Source organism: Podarcis muralis, chromosome 3 (genome assembly GCF_964188315.1).
Source record: "Podarcis muralis chromosome 3, rPodMur119.hap1.1, whole genome shotgun sequence".
In the NCBI taxonomy this organism is placed as follows: Eukaryota; Metazoa; Chordata; class Lepidosauria; order Squamata; family Lacertidae; genus Podarcis; species Podarcis muralis.
This window is the reverse complement of record NC_135657.1, coordinates 37,638,547-37,654,882: the sequence shown is the minus strand read 5'-3', so window position 1 is coordinate 37,654,882 and position 16,336 is coordinate 37,638,547. Positions and strand designations below refer to the sequence as shown.

The 16,336-nt window shown below is 43.3% G+C and overlaps 1 protein-coding gene across 4 annotated transcripts in view; it reads right to left on the bottom strand.

The window, feature by feature from the left end:
• MDGA1 (MAM domain containing glycosylphosphatidylinositol anchor 1) overlaps nucleotides 1-16,336 on the bottom strand; it is a 241,749-nt gene that overhangs the window by 148,775 nt on the left and 76,638 nt on the right. For all 4 annotated transcript variants that reach the window (XR_013392171.1, XM_028724382.2, XM_028724381.2 and 1 more), the window contains exons 2-4: nucleotides 13,321-13,460; nucleotides 8,761-8,935; nucleotides 557-753 (exon numbers count right to left, since the gene is read on the bottom strand). Coding sequence is in view for 3 of the 4 variants with exons in the window: in XM_028724382.2 (XP_028580215.2) it covers nucleotides 557-753; nucleotides 8,761-8,935; nucleotides 13,321-13,460 (512 nt within the window). In the remaining variant the exon portion in view is untranslated. The remainder of the gene's footprint in view (nucleotides 1-556; nucleotides 754-8,760; nucleotides 8,936-13,320; nucleotides 13,461-16,336) is intronic.

The following is a 16,336-nucleotide window of genomic DNA, read 5'->3' as shown; positions in this document are numbered from 1 at the left end:
ACTTTCTTCTGGTATCTCCAAACTTGACCGAAAGTCGTCAGAAGAAGGGAAGCAGCACTTTACAAGCAACAGAAGCCCCACACGTTTCTCTCATGAAAGGTGGCAGCACCTTCTAAGCACTGAAACACATATTGGATTTGAGTATTGTATGTGCCAGGATTATTATGCTGTAGACTGACTCTCAGTGTTCCCCAAAATTTCCAGTTTCTTGGAAAAATTGTAAACAAGTCCTTGGGGGGGGGGGGGAAGGGAGATGAGGGGAACACTACTCCCCCCCCCCTAGTCTTCATATCTATAGTCACTATCTCTGGTACACTTTCCTATCTCTAGTACACTTTCACCACCCTTCAGATGAAAGAAGAGAACAACATGGCAAGACCTTTTTCTCTCTGTGGTGTCAACAGTTGTCCGCTGAGGAGCTAGAAGTGGGAGAGAGGCCTGGGAGCATAATAAAACCTCTCCTCCTCTCAGGCTCTAGGCTGGCAGCCCAAAGCAAACAGAAGTCTCAACAAGAACACAAAGTGTTGTTGTTTTTAACAGGTAGCATCCCTCTCACCTGTGTATATAACGGCTCATAGATATCCACTCCGTTATCCTGGCTGTGGGAAAGGGTCTCGGAGCCCCGCCTCCAGATGAAGCGAGCAGGTGGGTTGGAGTTGACTGTGCAGCGAAGGAAGACTGTTTTCTCCTGGTAGAAACTGCCGCGTACGTCACTGATGGTCTGGTGAACAGTGAGGATGGGCTCGTCCAAATCTGCAAGGAAGGGAAGGAGCCCACAGCAGCTATTAGCGCAGCTTAGGCCAGGATGCACCAAGGTTTGCTGGTCAGCCAGAACTCCAAGAAGGAAGGGCAGGACAAAGGAAAGGCCTGTAGAGCCCCACCACAATTCACTCCAATAACAACAACAGCTGGTAGGCTTCCAGGTGCTCCTACAGAAGACTGTTCTGATAGGTACCTGAAGGCAGGTACACCAGTGACTCATCACTCAATGCTACTGCACTGGGGACGGACAGACAAGGAATAAGATTAACCATTTATGTGGCAAATATATAGGCTTCCCATCATCATAACAGATCCCAGGGCAGGTTACAATACAAAAAAAAATACCACTTAGAGCTTTTATTGCAACCAAGCGGTATACAAATTATATTTTAAATAAATAAATAACAATCCACCTAATACTAGAGACAATCCAGTTTACCAGTGGTAAGGAGAAGCACAGGTGACCTGGTAAGAATGGACTAGCCTCCCTCATCACAGGATACCTGGGATTCTCAAATTAGCGCCCTCCCTAAGGAGGCTTAGGTATCTGCTTTGCAACTATGTAGCACCTAAAAATGCCGATTTCAGGAATGGGATAAACTTAAAGAGTGGGCGGGAAGAAGGAGGGAGAGACAGAGAAAGAGAAGAATAAACTGCTGAGATGGAGAGTCATTTTACAGGCAGAAAAGAGGAACGTGATACAATATTGATCATGTAAAATATGAGAAGCAAAACATAAGGAAGCACACAAATTGCCTGCCTTCTGCTCCTCTTTCTTGTTCCCCGTTAAATAGTTTTTTGCCCCACTCATTAAACTTACGGGCCAATTTTTAAATTTAGGATTTGAAAGATTCACATATAGACACAGAACATTTTGCAATGAGTGGCATTTTTATTTTTCTGCGCTTAACCTGCCTTCCCTGGAAAAATAAACTTAAGGCAACAACACTTCATTTCTTCCTTAACTGTATCTTCCCATCCCTGCCTGTCCAGTGTCTTCTCTAAAGGGGACAAAGACCACTCCCCGCAGCTCCATGTGGCCAGGTTTGCTCACATTTTCTCTCTCTCCTGCCATTCCACCAGCACCTCTCTAATTCCCCCACCCCTTCCTCTGATAGTGCCTCCCATTCAGATTAGGGCTCCTCCTTCTGTTCTCTAGATTGTCTCCTTTTTTTCCATCTGCGCATGGCAGATTGATCATTAATTAATACAAGACAACCTGGCCCCAGTAAGCTGGAAGGGGGGTGGGACATGCCACACAAACCCCTTAAATAAATTTTGCATTATGCTTCCTCACTGTTAACAAACCATATGGCAAAAGAAACCTGCAGATGTAGTATTTTTAACTGTGTTCTGATATTTTAAGCACCATACCTATACTTGTGCCAGTTGACAGAATTTAAGTAGCTTGTAGTTCAACTGCAGGTAGGGAATTAAATTTCTAAATTACCTCCCAATTTCTTTCTTTTTTCTTTCTTTTTTATAAAACCTTCTTGCATCCAAAAATCAGAGAAGAGTTTAGGAGCAAGATCCTTTCTCCTTGATGTGTTAGTTTTCTACATGCATAAGATTTCTGGGGAAATCATTGCGGGGAAAACATTCAAAATTGCAACCCTGCCCACTTTTACTGTGAAATGGTACCATGCAGGAAGAACTCTGCAATGTGATACCACTAAAGGCACTGGTTTGTTTAATGAGCCTCCTTCTTCCAAGGTATCTCCAAGATCAAGCAGGCAGAGAACCAAGGAGCCCTTGAATCAAACACCATCATTCTTACCATCCATCTATGTTACTGCTCCATTTAATGATCTACTAATATGGAGAGACAGGGCTAAATCAGATTAATGAAACTTGTCATCATGTTTCATATGCTGCTTCTCCCAGACAGTTGGAAACGCCGGTGGGGGAAGGGGATAGCCATTGAACTCAGTTGGTGGATCCCAGTCTTACATTGATGTGGACCAAAATCAGTCCCTTTGTTTTAAAGCGAAGGATCTACAAAATTAAACTAGTTAGAAAAAAAATTGCTTGCATAATGGAGTTTGGTTCCTACGGAACCCATTAAAGCAGAGCCTGCTTTTCCTCCCCCCCCCCCCCGCCCCTACCATTTCCACCAAGCTCTTTTACGCTACTGGGTTTCAAAGAAATTGATTTAGATATATACAAGCCTGGAAAATCTGGTTTCAAGGGGAGAGATGACTTTCTGCTAAAAGCAGACATTTCCCATCAAGACACTTGCTTGGACCAGGCTATTTGCATATTTTAATGAGGCGCGTGTTTTGAAGAGACAGTGTTTGTAATGGAGGCTGAGATTCGTTAGCCTGATAATATGGGTCTGCAGTTCAGACACACGGACGGAGTTGTTAGCTGGGTGGCAACAGAGACAGAGAGAGGAGAGGAGAGACACAAAGAGATGTACAGCCAGATTAAAGCCCCTTCTGAAACACTTGGTTAGGAGATTTGGCCGATGTGTGCTAACTCTCTGCACTGCCCCAATTCCTTATTCTGTGCCAAACCCTTTAATATCGCTCTCCTATTTTCGTTCTAAGTGCCAAGGCTCCCTCTTTCCTCTACAAATCTTTTTGTGAGAACCTGTTGTGACCCCAGATAGAGGCGGCAGACTCATTTGGAAAGATGATTAAATTCCCCAGAATGGTTATGGCTCAGAACTACACATTCCCTACAATGTGCAGAGGGACTCTCATTTATATTAATGGGAGAACGAGACCTTTGTGCGGTAGCTAAACTTTCAGTTATTTTATTTTCCCCGTGCCTTGAGATCATATCCACCATTCAAGTGAGAAAATATGCTTCCCATTGGACTCATCACTATTTCTGTCCCTGAGCAGCCTCTGCATTTTGCTCTTTCTATTCCCTTCCTTGCTGCATTTCCTACTCGGATGGGGCTTCGGGGCCTGCCCTCTTCCTTGTTCCGCGAGCTAAAATATAAAAATAAGAATCAGTGACAATGAAACAGCTGAAATAGCATTCCTGGGCTTCAAGAGACGATAACGCAAATTGGGCTACAGTATAACTCACCTGATGTAAATCTCAATTATCTCCAGGCCTGATTCCCTCATTCATTTTTTTGACATGATAAAGTAGCTATAACAAGGTGACTTTTCCTTCCCAATTTTGCCAGGCAAGTTTTTCTTCCAAATGCTCCGTAGTGTGGCGAGTCCTCATCTTTATCCACTGCTGGAGAATCTGAATTCTCTATCAGTCTCCAGGATGTGAAAACTATCATCTCTGGCCATGCTGGGGAGCATTCAGGAAAGACCTTGCTGTGCCAAAGTGGCAGAGGAAAGTATAGCTGTAGTGGCTCAATCGTGTCAAAAATAAAAGTAAGAAATGAGCATGAATCTCCCATTTATCCAAATTCACGTCTTTGTGATTCAATGGGCTGGTTTGAAATTAAGAGGGCTTTGTGGGCTCTATCCTTGGATAAAGTAGTTAACATTACCCTATGATGATGTAATGGTGGGCCAAACATTTTTTGTTTGGGGGGGGGATCTTGCCTTGTGCACTGATGGGTTTGTAACAAAAATGCCCCTGAAAGGGCAGGAGAATTCCAATTTGCTTGAGTCAACAATGGTCTTGCCAGCATCAAGCAATGATAGAGCTCTGGGAGTGGAGCTGTTTCAGTGAAATGTAGGGAGGGAGGTGGCTACATGGGTTTGGGTATCAGGAGAATCTGGCAGCCACATGAACAGAGCTGCAAGTGGCATGGTGGGATCAGTGTGGGCGGGGCACAAAAGGATTATGTCATACTAAAGATGGGCCAAAAACCACTCCCCACTTTCTTGGCTCCTTTCATCTTCCATTAAATTGGGGAGTGATTTCCTATAGCTTTTTTTTTTTAAGGGGACAGGAGAACTGAAAATCCCACCATAATTTCCTGTTCCTCAACTTGTCTGTAGGAAGATGCTTGGAGCCCCAGGAAGTTTGTGTGCACCCTGAAATCTGGCACCACAAACTCTTCTTGCTTCTCTGCAAGACTCCATTTCACTCCAGCTAAGCCTCGACTACAATAGGTAGAATAATCCAAAGGCTCAAATCTTAGCAAAGATAAGAAATATTACTGACAACTAACGTTTACATAGCGCTTTTGAGAGTTCAAGGCACTTCACAACAGCTCCCTACTAAAATGGCCTACCTAGTAGAATAAAGATTTCATCTAAGCTATGTTACAAATTAATTCAACTCACGGGTTGGTGACTTGCCAATTGATACAACCATGTGGGATGTTTCAATACCAACATAACTTTTAAATGTCCCTTCCTTCCATCTGGCTTCCCTTTTTCTTTCTCCCAACATGGAAAGGCTCCAAGCAGCAGCTTCCCTGATTAATGCTGATAACTGGGGACTTTGTGCTAGTGACAGCAGTTTCCTACATCCCCGGCACACCTGCCTGGCTGGCATTAATTGAAACACAGCAGCAGGCCGCCTGGCTTTCTCCTGCAGGGATTTATGGGAAGCTTTGAAAAAAGATCTGGGTGGGGAAATGGCAACACATGACCTAATGTTCTCCTGCAAACTGAGAGCTGCTTTGGAATTCAGTCTACAAACAACTTTGGCTCTTCTGGAAGGGCACCATCTTCTGAACAAGGATGGTCAACAAGCAAGACGATGCTCACGGCTGGTGCCATTGCTATTACTTCAGTGGAGCCACCTGAGGAATCTGTGGCTTGTTGTCTACTTGTGTTTTAGTCTTTCTTTGCTAGCAGTGATTTGGTCTCAGTCCCAAGTTGGGACAGGAGAGAAATTTGGTACAATTCACATCTGAGGCCTAATTTGTACTTTCAGAAACAACAGACAACCGACATCCTTTGAAACCTGAACTTCTCTGAATTTTCCAGTGCAGTTCTCTAGCCAAGCAACGTGTACAAAAATGCATATACTTGGCTAAAGTGTGCATACAAATGCATGTGAAAATCACATGCAACAATGCATTAGATTATAGAGCATATGTTTGCCAAAAATGTTTATATTAGGAGAAAATTTCAATAAAATACTGATGAACTTTCAGGAGGACTTGCAAAAACAATTAATGGACTGAGGTGGAAATGTGGAGAACCAAACTTAAACTGAAAGAAACTGAAATGGACAGATTTGGCCATGTCAAAGTGAGAGACACACACTACTTTCATCTCAATTCTGGCTAAACAGAATCGATGCCCAGCGTCTATCTCCAGGATCAGGGGCACCATGAGTCTGAATACCAATTGCTGGGGAACAACAGTGGGTAAAGGCTCATGTCCTACTTGTGAGTTTGCTAAAGGCATCTGGTGGGTCACTGGGGGAAACAGGATGCTGGAAAAGACAGGTCTTCAGTATGATCCCACACTCATCTTATATTCTCATCTACTGGCAGTGGGGTCATGTTCTACAAGGTAATCTGCAGGGTCCTTCTCCAGGTCAACAGTATAAAAATGGATCTCTGTGCTTTTGTGCTACATTACACTATGTGGTTCAGAAGACACCGTATGTTAGCCTTGCGTCTGGCCACTAACAGCTGAAAATCTACAATCAAGAGTTACACGCTAATGGCAGGAGGGAAAGACATTGTGCCAAACAGTTGAACATGCAGTTAAAGGTCATCTATGTAAAGGATTAACTGGGACCTTCCCAGTCCTCCCATTCATGCATCTATGAAGCACTCATAAAATACAGGCTCTTCGGCAGGGCAGGAAAAGAAAAAGTAGTAGAAAGGAGGCAGCATATTACCAAGTCCATCTGCGGAGTAGATGTTAGTATCAGAAAGCCCTTGGCCACCCAATTTACCCCATAGCTCTAAAGGTCAGAGATGCATGAAGAACAGAGTCTGCATCAGCTTAGATCCAAACAGCATCCTAGAAGCAAAGGGAAACCCCACAAGGATAAAGCCCCACTTTAGTTCTCAACTAAAGTGCCCGGCATGAGTTATCAAGTTCAGATAAGCAAGGAGAAGCACAGAGGAGAGGAGGGGAGAGCCTAACCTTTCTAAGAGAAGCTCATGAATTTCCAAGAAGGACCACAGCTGGCGTCTGTTGGGATTCTGTCATCCCATCTATGGGGGCAACAACAGCAAAATGGATCACTTGAATGTTGGAGACACATCTGTTTTGAAACGTCATGATCAGGGCTAATGAAAGCAAGCCCTGCCGTAGGACAGCAAAGATTCTGGAAGAGGAGGGCAGATAAACAACTCTGAATGGGGTCCTACTTGCTACCAGTGGGACCCCATGAGAAACTCACCGAATCAAATTTGGGTGTGTACAGTGCAGCTGATTTGAGTGCTGGATAAGACAAAGCTGTAGGCAGCCTGAGAAAGCTCCATCAGACTTTGATGCCTGTCCATAAATCCTAGAGTTAGAGACTAGGGTGATGGCATATCAGCAGGCTCCAGGAATTCTCTTTGGTACAAGATTCGGGTGTGTGTGATATGTGCGCTTGTTTGGGCCCTGAGTGAGAACTGGAGTGGACCAAGTAAGAGCTGGGAGGTGTTGAGTAGAGAAGTATCTACCAATATATAAATACCGATATAAACTCTGAATGATATTGAGGGTTTTAATTGCTTATTTTTGTAACACTTGTTAGTTTGCCACCCATCATTTATAGATTTTTTAAAATAGATTAAGCAGTATAGAAATTGCCTAAATGAAATAAATAGGGCTCAGGTGGACTTCCAGGAGGGGCAGTGGAAAGTGGATTTTGAAGTGAAATGTGGGGTTTTAAATAATTTTCCTATCTAACATATTTTGAAACCTAGCAAGTTACAACATTGTTTTTTCAAAACCTGCTCTGAGGCTGATTGGCTGGGAGGAGGCAGCAGTGGCTTTTAGAGCCCTATAAAACTCCCCTCCCAGGCTGCTGTGATTGCCACTAGGCACCTACAAAAGGAAGCAATAAGTATTTGTAGACCAAATAAAAGTATTGCATCCCATGCAGATGGGATCAATCACCACTAAAAGCATGTGAGGAGACTATACCAAACATCCCCTCAAAGCATCAACTTGTAGGGATATAAAAATGGGGAGGCGAGAGTGTGTTGAATAACAAGTCTGAAATATGAGGCACCCAAGCTAAGAAGCAAGAGGCTTTGAAAATATCAGAATGGAGGGTCCTTTTAAATTAAAGGGATAGTGAGCTTCCTTCTTATTGTAGTCTTACATTTATTATGTTATTTATTTGTCACATTTGTGTGACTATGTGAGTTGAGGGTGATAAACATGTGAAGTGGGTTAGGCTGAAATAGGGCAATACAAGATTATTGTTTTTTTAATCATGGTGACCTCATACAGCGATTAGGCTGGCATACGGTGTCCTGTTTCAGGCGTAATGCTAAACCACGGTTTGGCATGACATGAATGAGCCAAGCCAAGTGTCAGGTTCATATACTCTCCATCATACAGCCATGAGGAAGGGATCTGAAGCATCCAATCACTGGTTTAAGTTAAGCATTACATCCGAACTCGGGGAACGTTGGGTAGTTTAAACAGTTAAGTACACCCATGTAGGACAGGATCATAAACTATGGTTTGATCTTTGCTTCATTCAATAAAACATAGTCTAAACTAATGAGAGTTTCCTCCATTCAGACATAAGCTGGTTAATCTTTTCCTTGTGCTCATGAAGGGATAGGATGGAAGCATATGAGCCTGAGGTTCACTTCTCTTAATTCATGTCACATCAAACCATGGTTTAGCATTCTACCTCAAGGACACCCAAACCTACCTGATCCAAGTCCAGCACTCCACTCAAGACACCACTCTCTTTCTCATTCATATAGCCATTCATAAATAATTTGGTCCCCAGTTAACCACATTAAAAAAAATGGTCCGGTATTCCAAGATCAGCACCTTCAGGTAAGTGAGTGTGGCAGTAGCAGTGCCTGTCCCTTTGCCTCTGAGGTATGAGGATGCTTCTAGGTCAATGCAGAATTTCACTAGCCAAGCGATCAGATACCGGCACGCAGTAGAACTGTGGGAAGCTTTGGATGGCCACAAAATGACTTACACTGCACATCTACTCGAATGGACTTGATGGCAGGGACCCCAACCCCATTCTCTGCTTTACAATAATAGCGACCCCCCTGCAGCCTCTGGATCTTCTCAATCCGAAGGGTCTCATTAAACACCGATGTCTCTTGGAATTTGTCCGAGGCGCTGCCAGCAGTTTTGGTCCACCTCACCTAAAAGAGGGAATGAGAAAGACAGAGAAAGAGAGAAAGCACAGCTATAGGACACAGACAAACTTAGCATTGGGGCCTAACACAGCAGATCATTACCAGCTCTCACATCTTGTGCTTGCTATCTATATCATCTATCTATCTATCTATCTATCTATCTATCTATCTATCTATCATCATCATCTATCTATCTATCATCTATCTATCTATCTATCTATCTATCTATCTATCTATCTATCTATCTATCTATCTATATCTATCATCTATCTATCTATATCTATCTATCATCTATCTAGATCTATCTATCTATCTATCATCTATCTATCTATCTATCTATCTATCTATCTATCTATTATCTATCATCTATCTATCTATCTATCTATCTATCTATCTATCTATCTATCTATCATCTATCTATCTATATCTATCTATCATCTATCTAGATCTATCTATCTATCTATCATCTATCTATCTATCTATCTATCTATCTATCTATCTATCTATCATCTATCTATATCTATCATCTATCTATCTATATCTATCTATCATCTATCTAGATCTATCTATCTATCATCTATCTATCTATCATCTATCTATCTATCTATCTATCTATCTATCTATCTATCTATCTATCTATTATCTATCATCTATCTATCTATCATCTATCTATCTATATCTATCTATCATCTATCTATCTATCATCTGTCTATCATCTATCGAAAATATGTGCCTGCTTTGACCCAGCCACCACAAGAAAACAAAATTCTCGGCAGAGGGTCTTTCAAACTAAAACTCATCTCTTTAAAACTTTGCAGCAGCTCTGAATGCAGTTTATTTCCCATCTGTTAGTGCTCTAACCGAAGCCTGAGCAAGTCTTTTTCATATGCAGTTTCACTGGTGGAACGCTCTGCTGCAAGAGACCAGGGCCCTGCAGGATTTGACATCTTTCTGCAGGGCCTGCAAGATGGAGCTGTTCCGCCGTGCCTTTGGTTGGGGCCCAGTCTGACCCCCCTCCTTTTATAAGATCCTGCATGTAAGTGGCCTCCCTAACTCTTCCCACCGGCCCATATAAGACTAACACAAATAGTTGGCCCTGGTGAGCACTTAATGTCCCCAACACTTATAGTTATAATTTGTGGGTTGTCATCTGATTTTATTTTGATCTTAATCTGATTTTAAGCTGTATTTTAATTGATTGTTTGACTTTATGTTTTTAACGTATTATATATTTTGATGTTAGCCGCCCTGAGCCCAGTCCTAGCCAGGGAGGGCGGGGTATAAACAAAATTATTTATTATTGTTGTTGTTATTGTTACTATTATTATTATTATTATTATTATTATTATTATTATTATTAGGCTGCTGCTGAGAAGCCGAATCACATGGCTTCCTGGACATATGAAGGACCATGGCTTGTATGAAGCTCTGTAGCTCAGTGACAAAGTATAACCTTTGCAAGCAGAAGGCCCCAGGTTCAATCCTGAACATCTTCTGGCAGGGCTGCGCAAGACTCCAGTCTGTCTAAAACGCTTAAAAGCCACTGCCAAAGTAGACAGAACTGAGATAGATGGATCAATTGTCTGACTCAGCATAAGGTAGCTTACTATGTTCTGGGCAGGTGGTTTAGCCAACAACAGCCATACCTTCACCCCAGATACCTGCAGGCTTTACCAGCAAGGTTATGGCTAGTGTGAACTATGTGAGCAGGCTAGATAAATTCAACTACCCACACAGCTGTGCGAACAATGCTTTGGGTTCCTTGTGGAGACCATGCCACCCAGGCTGGCATATGAACCAAGCCAGGAAGGTGAGGGGGAAAGAAGTAGGCGGGAAGACTCAGGAAAGCAATACTGTAACATCTTCATGCATTTCCACAAAAATACGTAACCCAAAATATTTGGGAAATTCTGGAAGAAAACATTGCAAACATTTGTGTGTGAGAGTGGAGGGGGAAGCCATTTCTACCTCAGGCTATAATTGCTTATCACTTGTTAGAATAACAGAATAACACTGAGAGCTAGGGCACAATTATCCCCATTTTGCAGAGGATGAAGCAAAGATCAAACATAGTGATTTGCTAAGGGCCACGCGAAGCCTAAGAAGGGCGGTGGAGAAATGAGCGTGGGTTCATACTGTATACTATAAAGGAGAACAACAATATCAATAGCACCCCACAGTCCTGACTTTGATCTGATCCCCTCCTTGCCTACAGACCTATGTACTAGGGAAATTCAGCTTGCAGATTATAGGGTTCTATGGCCTCCGCCCAGCACCCCACATTGTTCAGTGTTTCTCTGCTAATGGCTGCCCATGAGGGATTTATTTAGCCTTTGTCCTCTCATTAGAGGCCTGAAGCCTCTCAAAGTGCATTCTGTTTGCTTGGCTGCTTCAGTCAGTTCTTTAATCTTTCCTCAGCTTTTTTCATTTCAGCCTCATTTATTTAGTTTGACCACATTTTGGAGCTTTAATGACTAACTGAGAAAAGAGAAAGGAGAGGATAAAACAAAGGTTAAGAAAAAGAAAGCTTTGATTGGGAAATGCAGGGGGTGTCAACAGAGAGAGTGAATGAGGGGAAGGGGGCGGCTGTTCCATTCACAGTGGTCATTGACCATTTGCTTATGTTAATTCATTTAAATGTATGCAGATTTTAAAATTGCCGGCTGGCTTGTGTGGAGGAAACCAGATGAGTAAAGTGACAGAGGTGTATAGGGGGGGGGGATAAAAGAGAGTAGAAGGCAGGAATTGGTGGCAAACATACTCATGTTCAAAAATTCAAAAGTCAAGTGTGTAAATCATTCTTCTGCGGATATGCCAAGTTGTTTATTTATACGTTAAGCATCCCACATTCTGCAATACCCAGATTCCTCCTGAATCTTCAGTTTCTCTCTGCTCTTCTATAATAAATGGAATTGTTTATATTTCTAAGCTCTCTGCCTTGATGGTATCTAGGTCTGGTAAACCATGCTCTAAGCAGAATGTAGGTGTTAACTCTGCATAGCTGTGATTCTCATGTAATCTTTATAATCCTTATTTATGTCTACAGAAAGAAAATAGTCTGCGTAATCATCCATATTTGTTACTATAGATCAACTGCCCTCTGCAATGGCTATAGCTAAGGATTGATTCACACGGTGAAATCTTTCAAGCACCACTTTCCCATGCACTCAGGCTAAAGTCATCTGGTGCTGTTGTCTTTTGAAGCTGCATTTGTGGTTACAAGGAACAAGGCTTTCTCTGTAGTGGTGTTTCCCCAGGAAGGTCCACTTGTACTTCAAAATGATTTCTCCCTTCCCTCCCCGCCACCACAGTGGGATTATAAACTACCTTTTGAGTCTGTTTTGAGTCTAATGCAAACAGGTGGGATTCTAATCTTTTATCATTTTTGTGACAACAGAACATGGAGAGGATATTAATCCCAGATTAGTAAGGAATCAGAAAGACACGTCTTAAGAACACCATACAGGGCTGGTCCAAGACATTTTGCTGCCTGAGATGAAGTACATTCCACATTAAATGCTGGAGATAGAGCAGCTTTCTCCATAATGCTTGAGGGCAGCAGGCTAGCTTAGGGGGTGCAGGTCAGGCCATGTGCCACAGCACTGCTTCTTTCCTCACTTTGCCTAATAGTAGGGCCGTTCCTGAGGGAAATGGGTGCTTGCCCAGTGAATAGCTCTCGCAGCTTGAATTCTTTTAACTAGTTTGCCCTCTTAGGTGCATTGTGTCCTACATCCTATTTTGCAAATAGCTACTTGCTTGTGAATCCACAGAGATGACGACTGGCAGTCACAGCGATTCAGCTTCTGTGACTAGTAAGGCTATGCAAGAGCAGGAGGGAAGTGCTGTGATTTCTTCTGCTCTTAATGTACCTTACTCCCTGGAGGCCCCTATCCAATTCATGTCATGTTCTCCCGGGTCCATTTAGGCAGTCACTGGCTGGCTTTTAGTGATGGTGTCCCTAGGATGAGAGTCTTGTCTGCACACATCATTGTCTACTATGTTGGGAGCATCTCTCACCCTCGTACCATGGGACTCCAGTAAAGGTCAGTAACGCTTGAAAATCATATCCCTCGGGGAAATGAGTTGACTTAGCATGGTCAAGTATCTGAGTCAAGTATCTCCAAATACAAATGGGCAGAGGTGGGCTCAGAATTTCTACAAAAGGGAATGCTTGAACTGAAGATGGAACACTATAGTATCCAGCTGTGGCAGCAGAACAATGATTTCTGCAAAGCATTTCATTAATCAGGACATTGGCTATTTATGAGCTCCTCACACATGGATGTTCTACAGAACATCTACACTAACATAGAGGGGAATTCCTGGCATTTGGCAAAACAGCAGATAAAGAGTGAAAGTGCTGCAGGCGGCAAAAGGGACAGAAAGGTTACCTGTGGCCGTGGGTGCCCCGTAACCAAACACTGCAGAACAAGGGTGTCACCCTCCCGAATCGTGTACACTCGTTCACTGATGTTATCTTCTTTTACAACACATGCTTGCCCAGCATGGATGATTTGGGCCTGAGCAGGAGCTATGAAGAAAAAGAAAGAATTAGGGATGCTAATATCCAGTGCAACCCATGCCCACTCACTGAAGCTCTATTGATGCATTACTAACACATGGGGCATATCCATGTTGATGTGGAGCAGGGCTATACTTTCAGCCCCTAGCCCCCACAGCCAGGTCTTCTTTCTGCAGCACCTGTGGCTATATGGACTTCTCTGCAAACACAGGAGCCCATACTCATGGTTATGGGCTCCGTGCAATTGGAAAACTAACACAACCATGTATCCTCATCATACAGAGCTCCCACTTGTGAGTAGGTGTTCGTGTTGAACTCCTCGGCAAATGGATGAGCATTCTGCTGTTGGAGCATTTAACTTTAGTGAGAGACTGCTACAGCGGCTAAGCTATCTGGCCCTGGGCTTTTATTGCAAACACTGCAAAGGCTATAGGAATCTCTAAAAGAAAAGAACACCAGACTGAACAGCACAAATAGCTGCAAGAACCACCACAGCTCAAGCCTGCTCAACCACCACTGCTATCTCTAAATTTCCTCCCTTTTGTATGCATTTTAAAACACACAAAAAGCAAATCTCCATAGGTATTCGTTCCTTTGTTTAGAGATATTAAATTTCCAAGGGTACAAACATTCATGCTACTTTGCAACACATGAACCCACCTTCTATGAGTCAGACAGTTGTAACTAGAGCTGTCTAGCTGTCCAAGCTCTTGAGAAGAAATGTTCCCTGACCTGAGATCCTTTAGCCAACCTGGGACCTTGTGAATGAAAAGCATCTACTCTGTCGCTAGCAAGTTGCTGCATTATTGCAATAACGCAAGCAACCACCACCAATGGATGCAAAATACTTTGAATGAGTAATGTATTATCACTTTTGTGGTAGCAGAACAACAGTGCAAATGGTGGATTAGTGTTTAATCTGGACAAGCTACCTTTCCACTTTAAACTAGTGCCCATGGTGACCAATGGTCACAATTAAATGCAATCTAAACAATCAATATTAACTACTTCATTATTTTAAAATTGCTAAAAGGATTAATTACAGACAGGACAGAAAATTTAAAAAAATTAAATATCAACCAAATAGCAGTCAACTAGACAAATTAAATGCCTGCTTGAATAAAAATGTATTGAAGAAGTATCAAAAAGACAGTGAAGAAGTCAAACGGATTTCTCTGGGCAGTTTCATAACCTGGTTGCAACCACAGATAAAGCACCCGCCAGATGAACCTCAGATGCAAAGCTTCCCTGGGTGAGCAGGATTATAGAGTCCTTAGATACTCTGGTTCTAAACCATTTACAGCTTTAAAGGTAGTACCCAACACTTTGAACTGAGCCTGGAATAGACTAGAATAGTCAGTACAACTGGCTCACTGAAGGGATTCAGAGGACCAGCCTTAGGTAACCAAAATATAGCTGCAAGTGTAACTAGGTACACTGGTTGTGGGAAAGAATGATGGGGTTGACACAACTATTGACATCCACGATTCACTGTTATAAAGATTATGCATTTATGGTGTGAGTCAACTACCAGCACCTGGAGACAAAATGAGCGATAATCATCTTCAAGAGTGTTTGTTTGGAAGAATTCTTATCTACATCACATTCCAAACATCTACTGCAGACTTTGCTTTCTTAATATGGTGTGGCATCTGTTTGTTAATGAAACAAAGTAAATCCAGAAGGAAAACAGAAGGATAAATGTCTCAGGAGGCCTGGTGACAAGACTACAAAGAGATGACTATGATGAAATCTTGTAAGTGTGATGTATGGCAGAATCCTCTAAGGCTGCTGGAAAGATACAATACTCATATTTCCAAATAAGCAAATGCAGCAAGCACAATCTCATATAATAGCTCCAAGGCATTCAGAATCTTGAATAAAATTAAGGTAACCTTAACATGAATGACATATGGTAAGTTCAGATGATTTTGGATTATGGTGTGGATGCTGGAAGATTCATTACACACGTGATGCAGGAGCCTCTGACTAAAATTATAGTGCCAGAATAGAGACTCAGCTCCAGGCCTGCCACGAATGATTTCAGTATGGTTGGAGCTTAGCCCTCTTCACCTTCCATGGGCGAAGGCATAGGAGGACCATGTTTAGATACAGTTGCTGGTTTCATTCAGAAACAAGGTACTCAAGAGTTGAGTCCTTCTGTGCTCCTTGAAAAGGTGTTTCCAGTACCATGTACAGTGGTGCCTCGCAAGACGAAATTAATTCGTTCCGCAAGTTTTTTCTTCTTGCGAGTTTTTCGTCTTGCGATGCACGGTTTCCCATAGGAATGCATTGAAAATCAATTAATGCGTTCCTATGGAAACCGACTTCAGACCAGGTCCGGGGACAATCTGTCCCCCGACCTCTTCTGAAGGCTGGGGGGGGCGAAAGTCTCTGCTCCCCCCCCCCCACGGCAGCATTTTAAAATCGCCCCGGACAGCGGAGGACTTCTCCGCTGTCCGGGGCGATTTAAAAGCCCCTGGGAAGGCAGGCAGGGGGGACAAAGACTTTTGCCCCCCGCCAGCCTTCAGAAGAGGTCCTGGACCTCTTCTGAAGGCTGGCGGGGGGCGAAAATCTTTGTCCCCCCCTGCCTGCCTGCCTGCCTTTAAAAGCCCTCTCCCGGGCTTTTTTCTCACTTAAAAGCCTTTAAAAGCCGCTCTCCCGGGAGGGCTTTTAAAGGCAGGCAGGCAGGGGGGACAAAGTCTTTGCTCCCCCCCCCCCCGCCTGCCTTCAAAAGCCGTCGGGGAGAGTGGAGCGTTCTCCGCTCTCCCGGGAAGGCAGGCAGGCGGGAGCAAAGTCTTTCGCCCCCCGCCCGCCTTTAGAAGAGGTCCAGGACCTCTTCTGAAGGCGGGCGGGGGGCGAAAGTCTTTGCTCCCCCCCCCCGC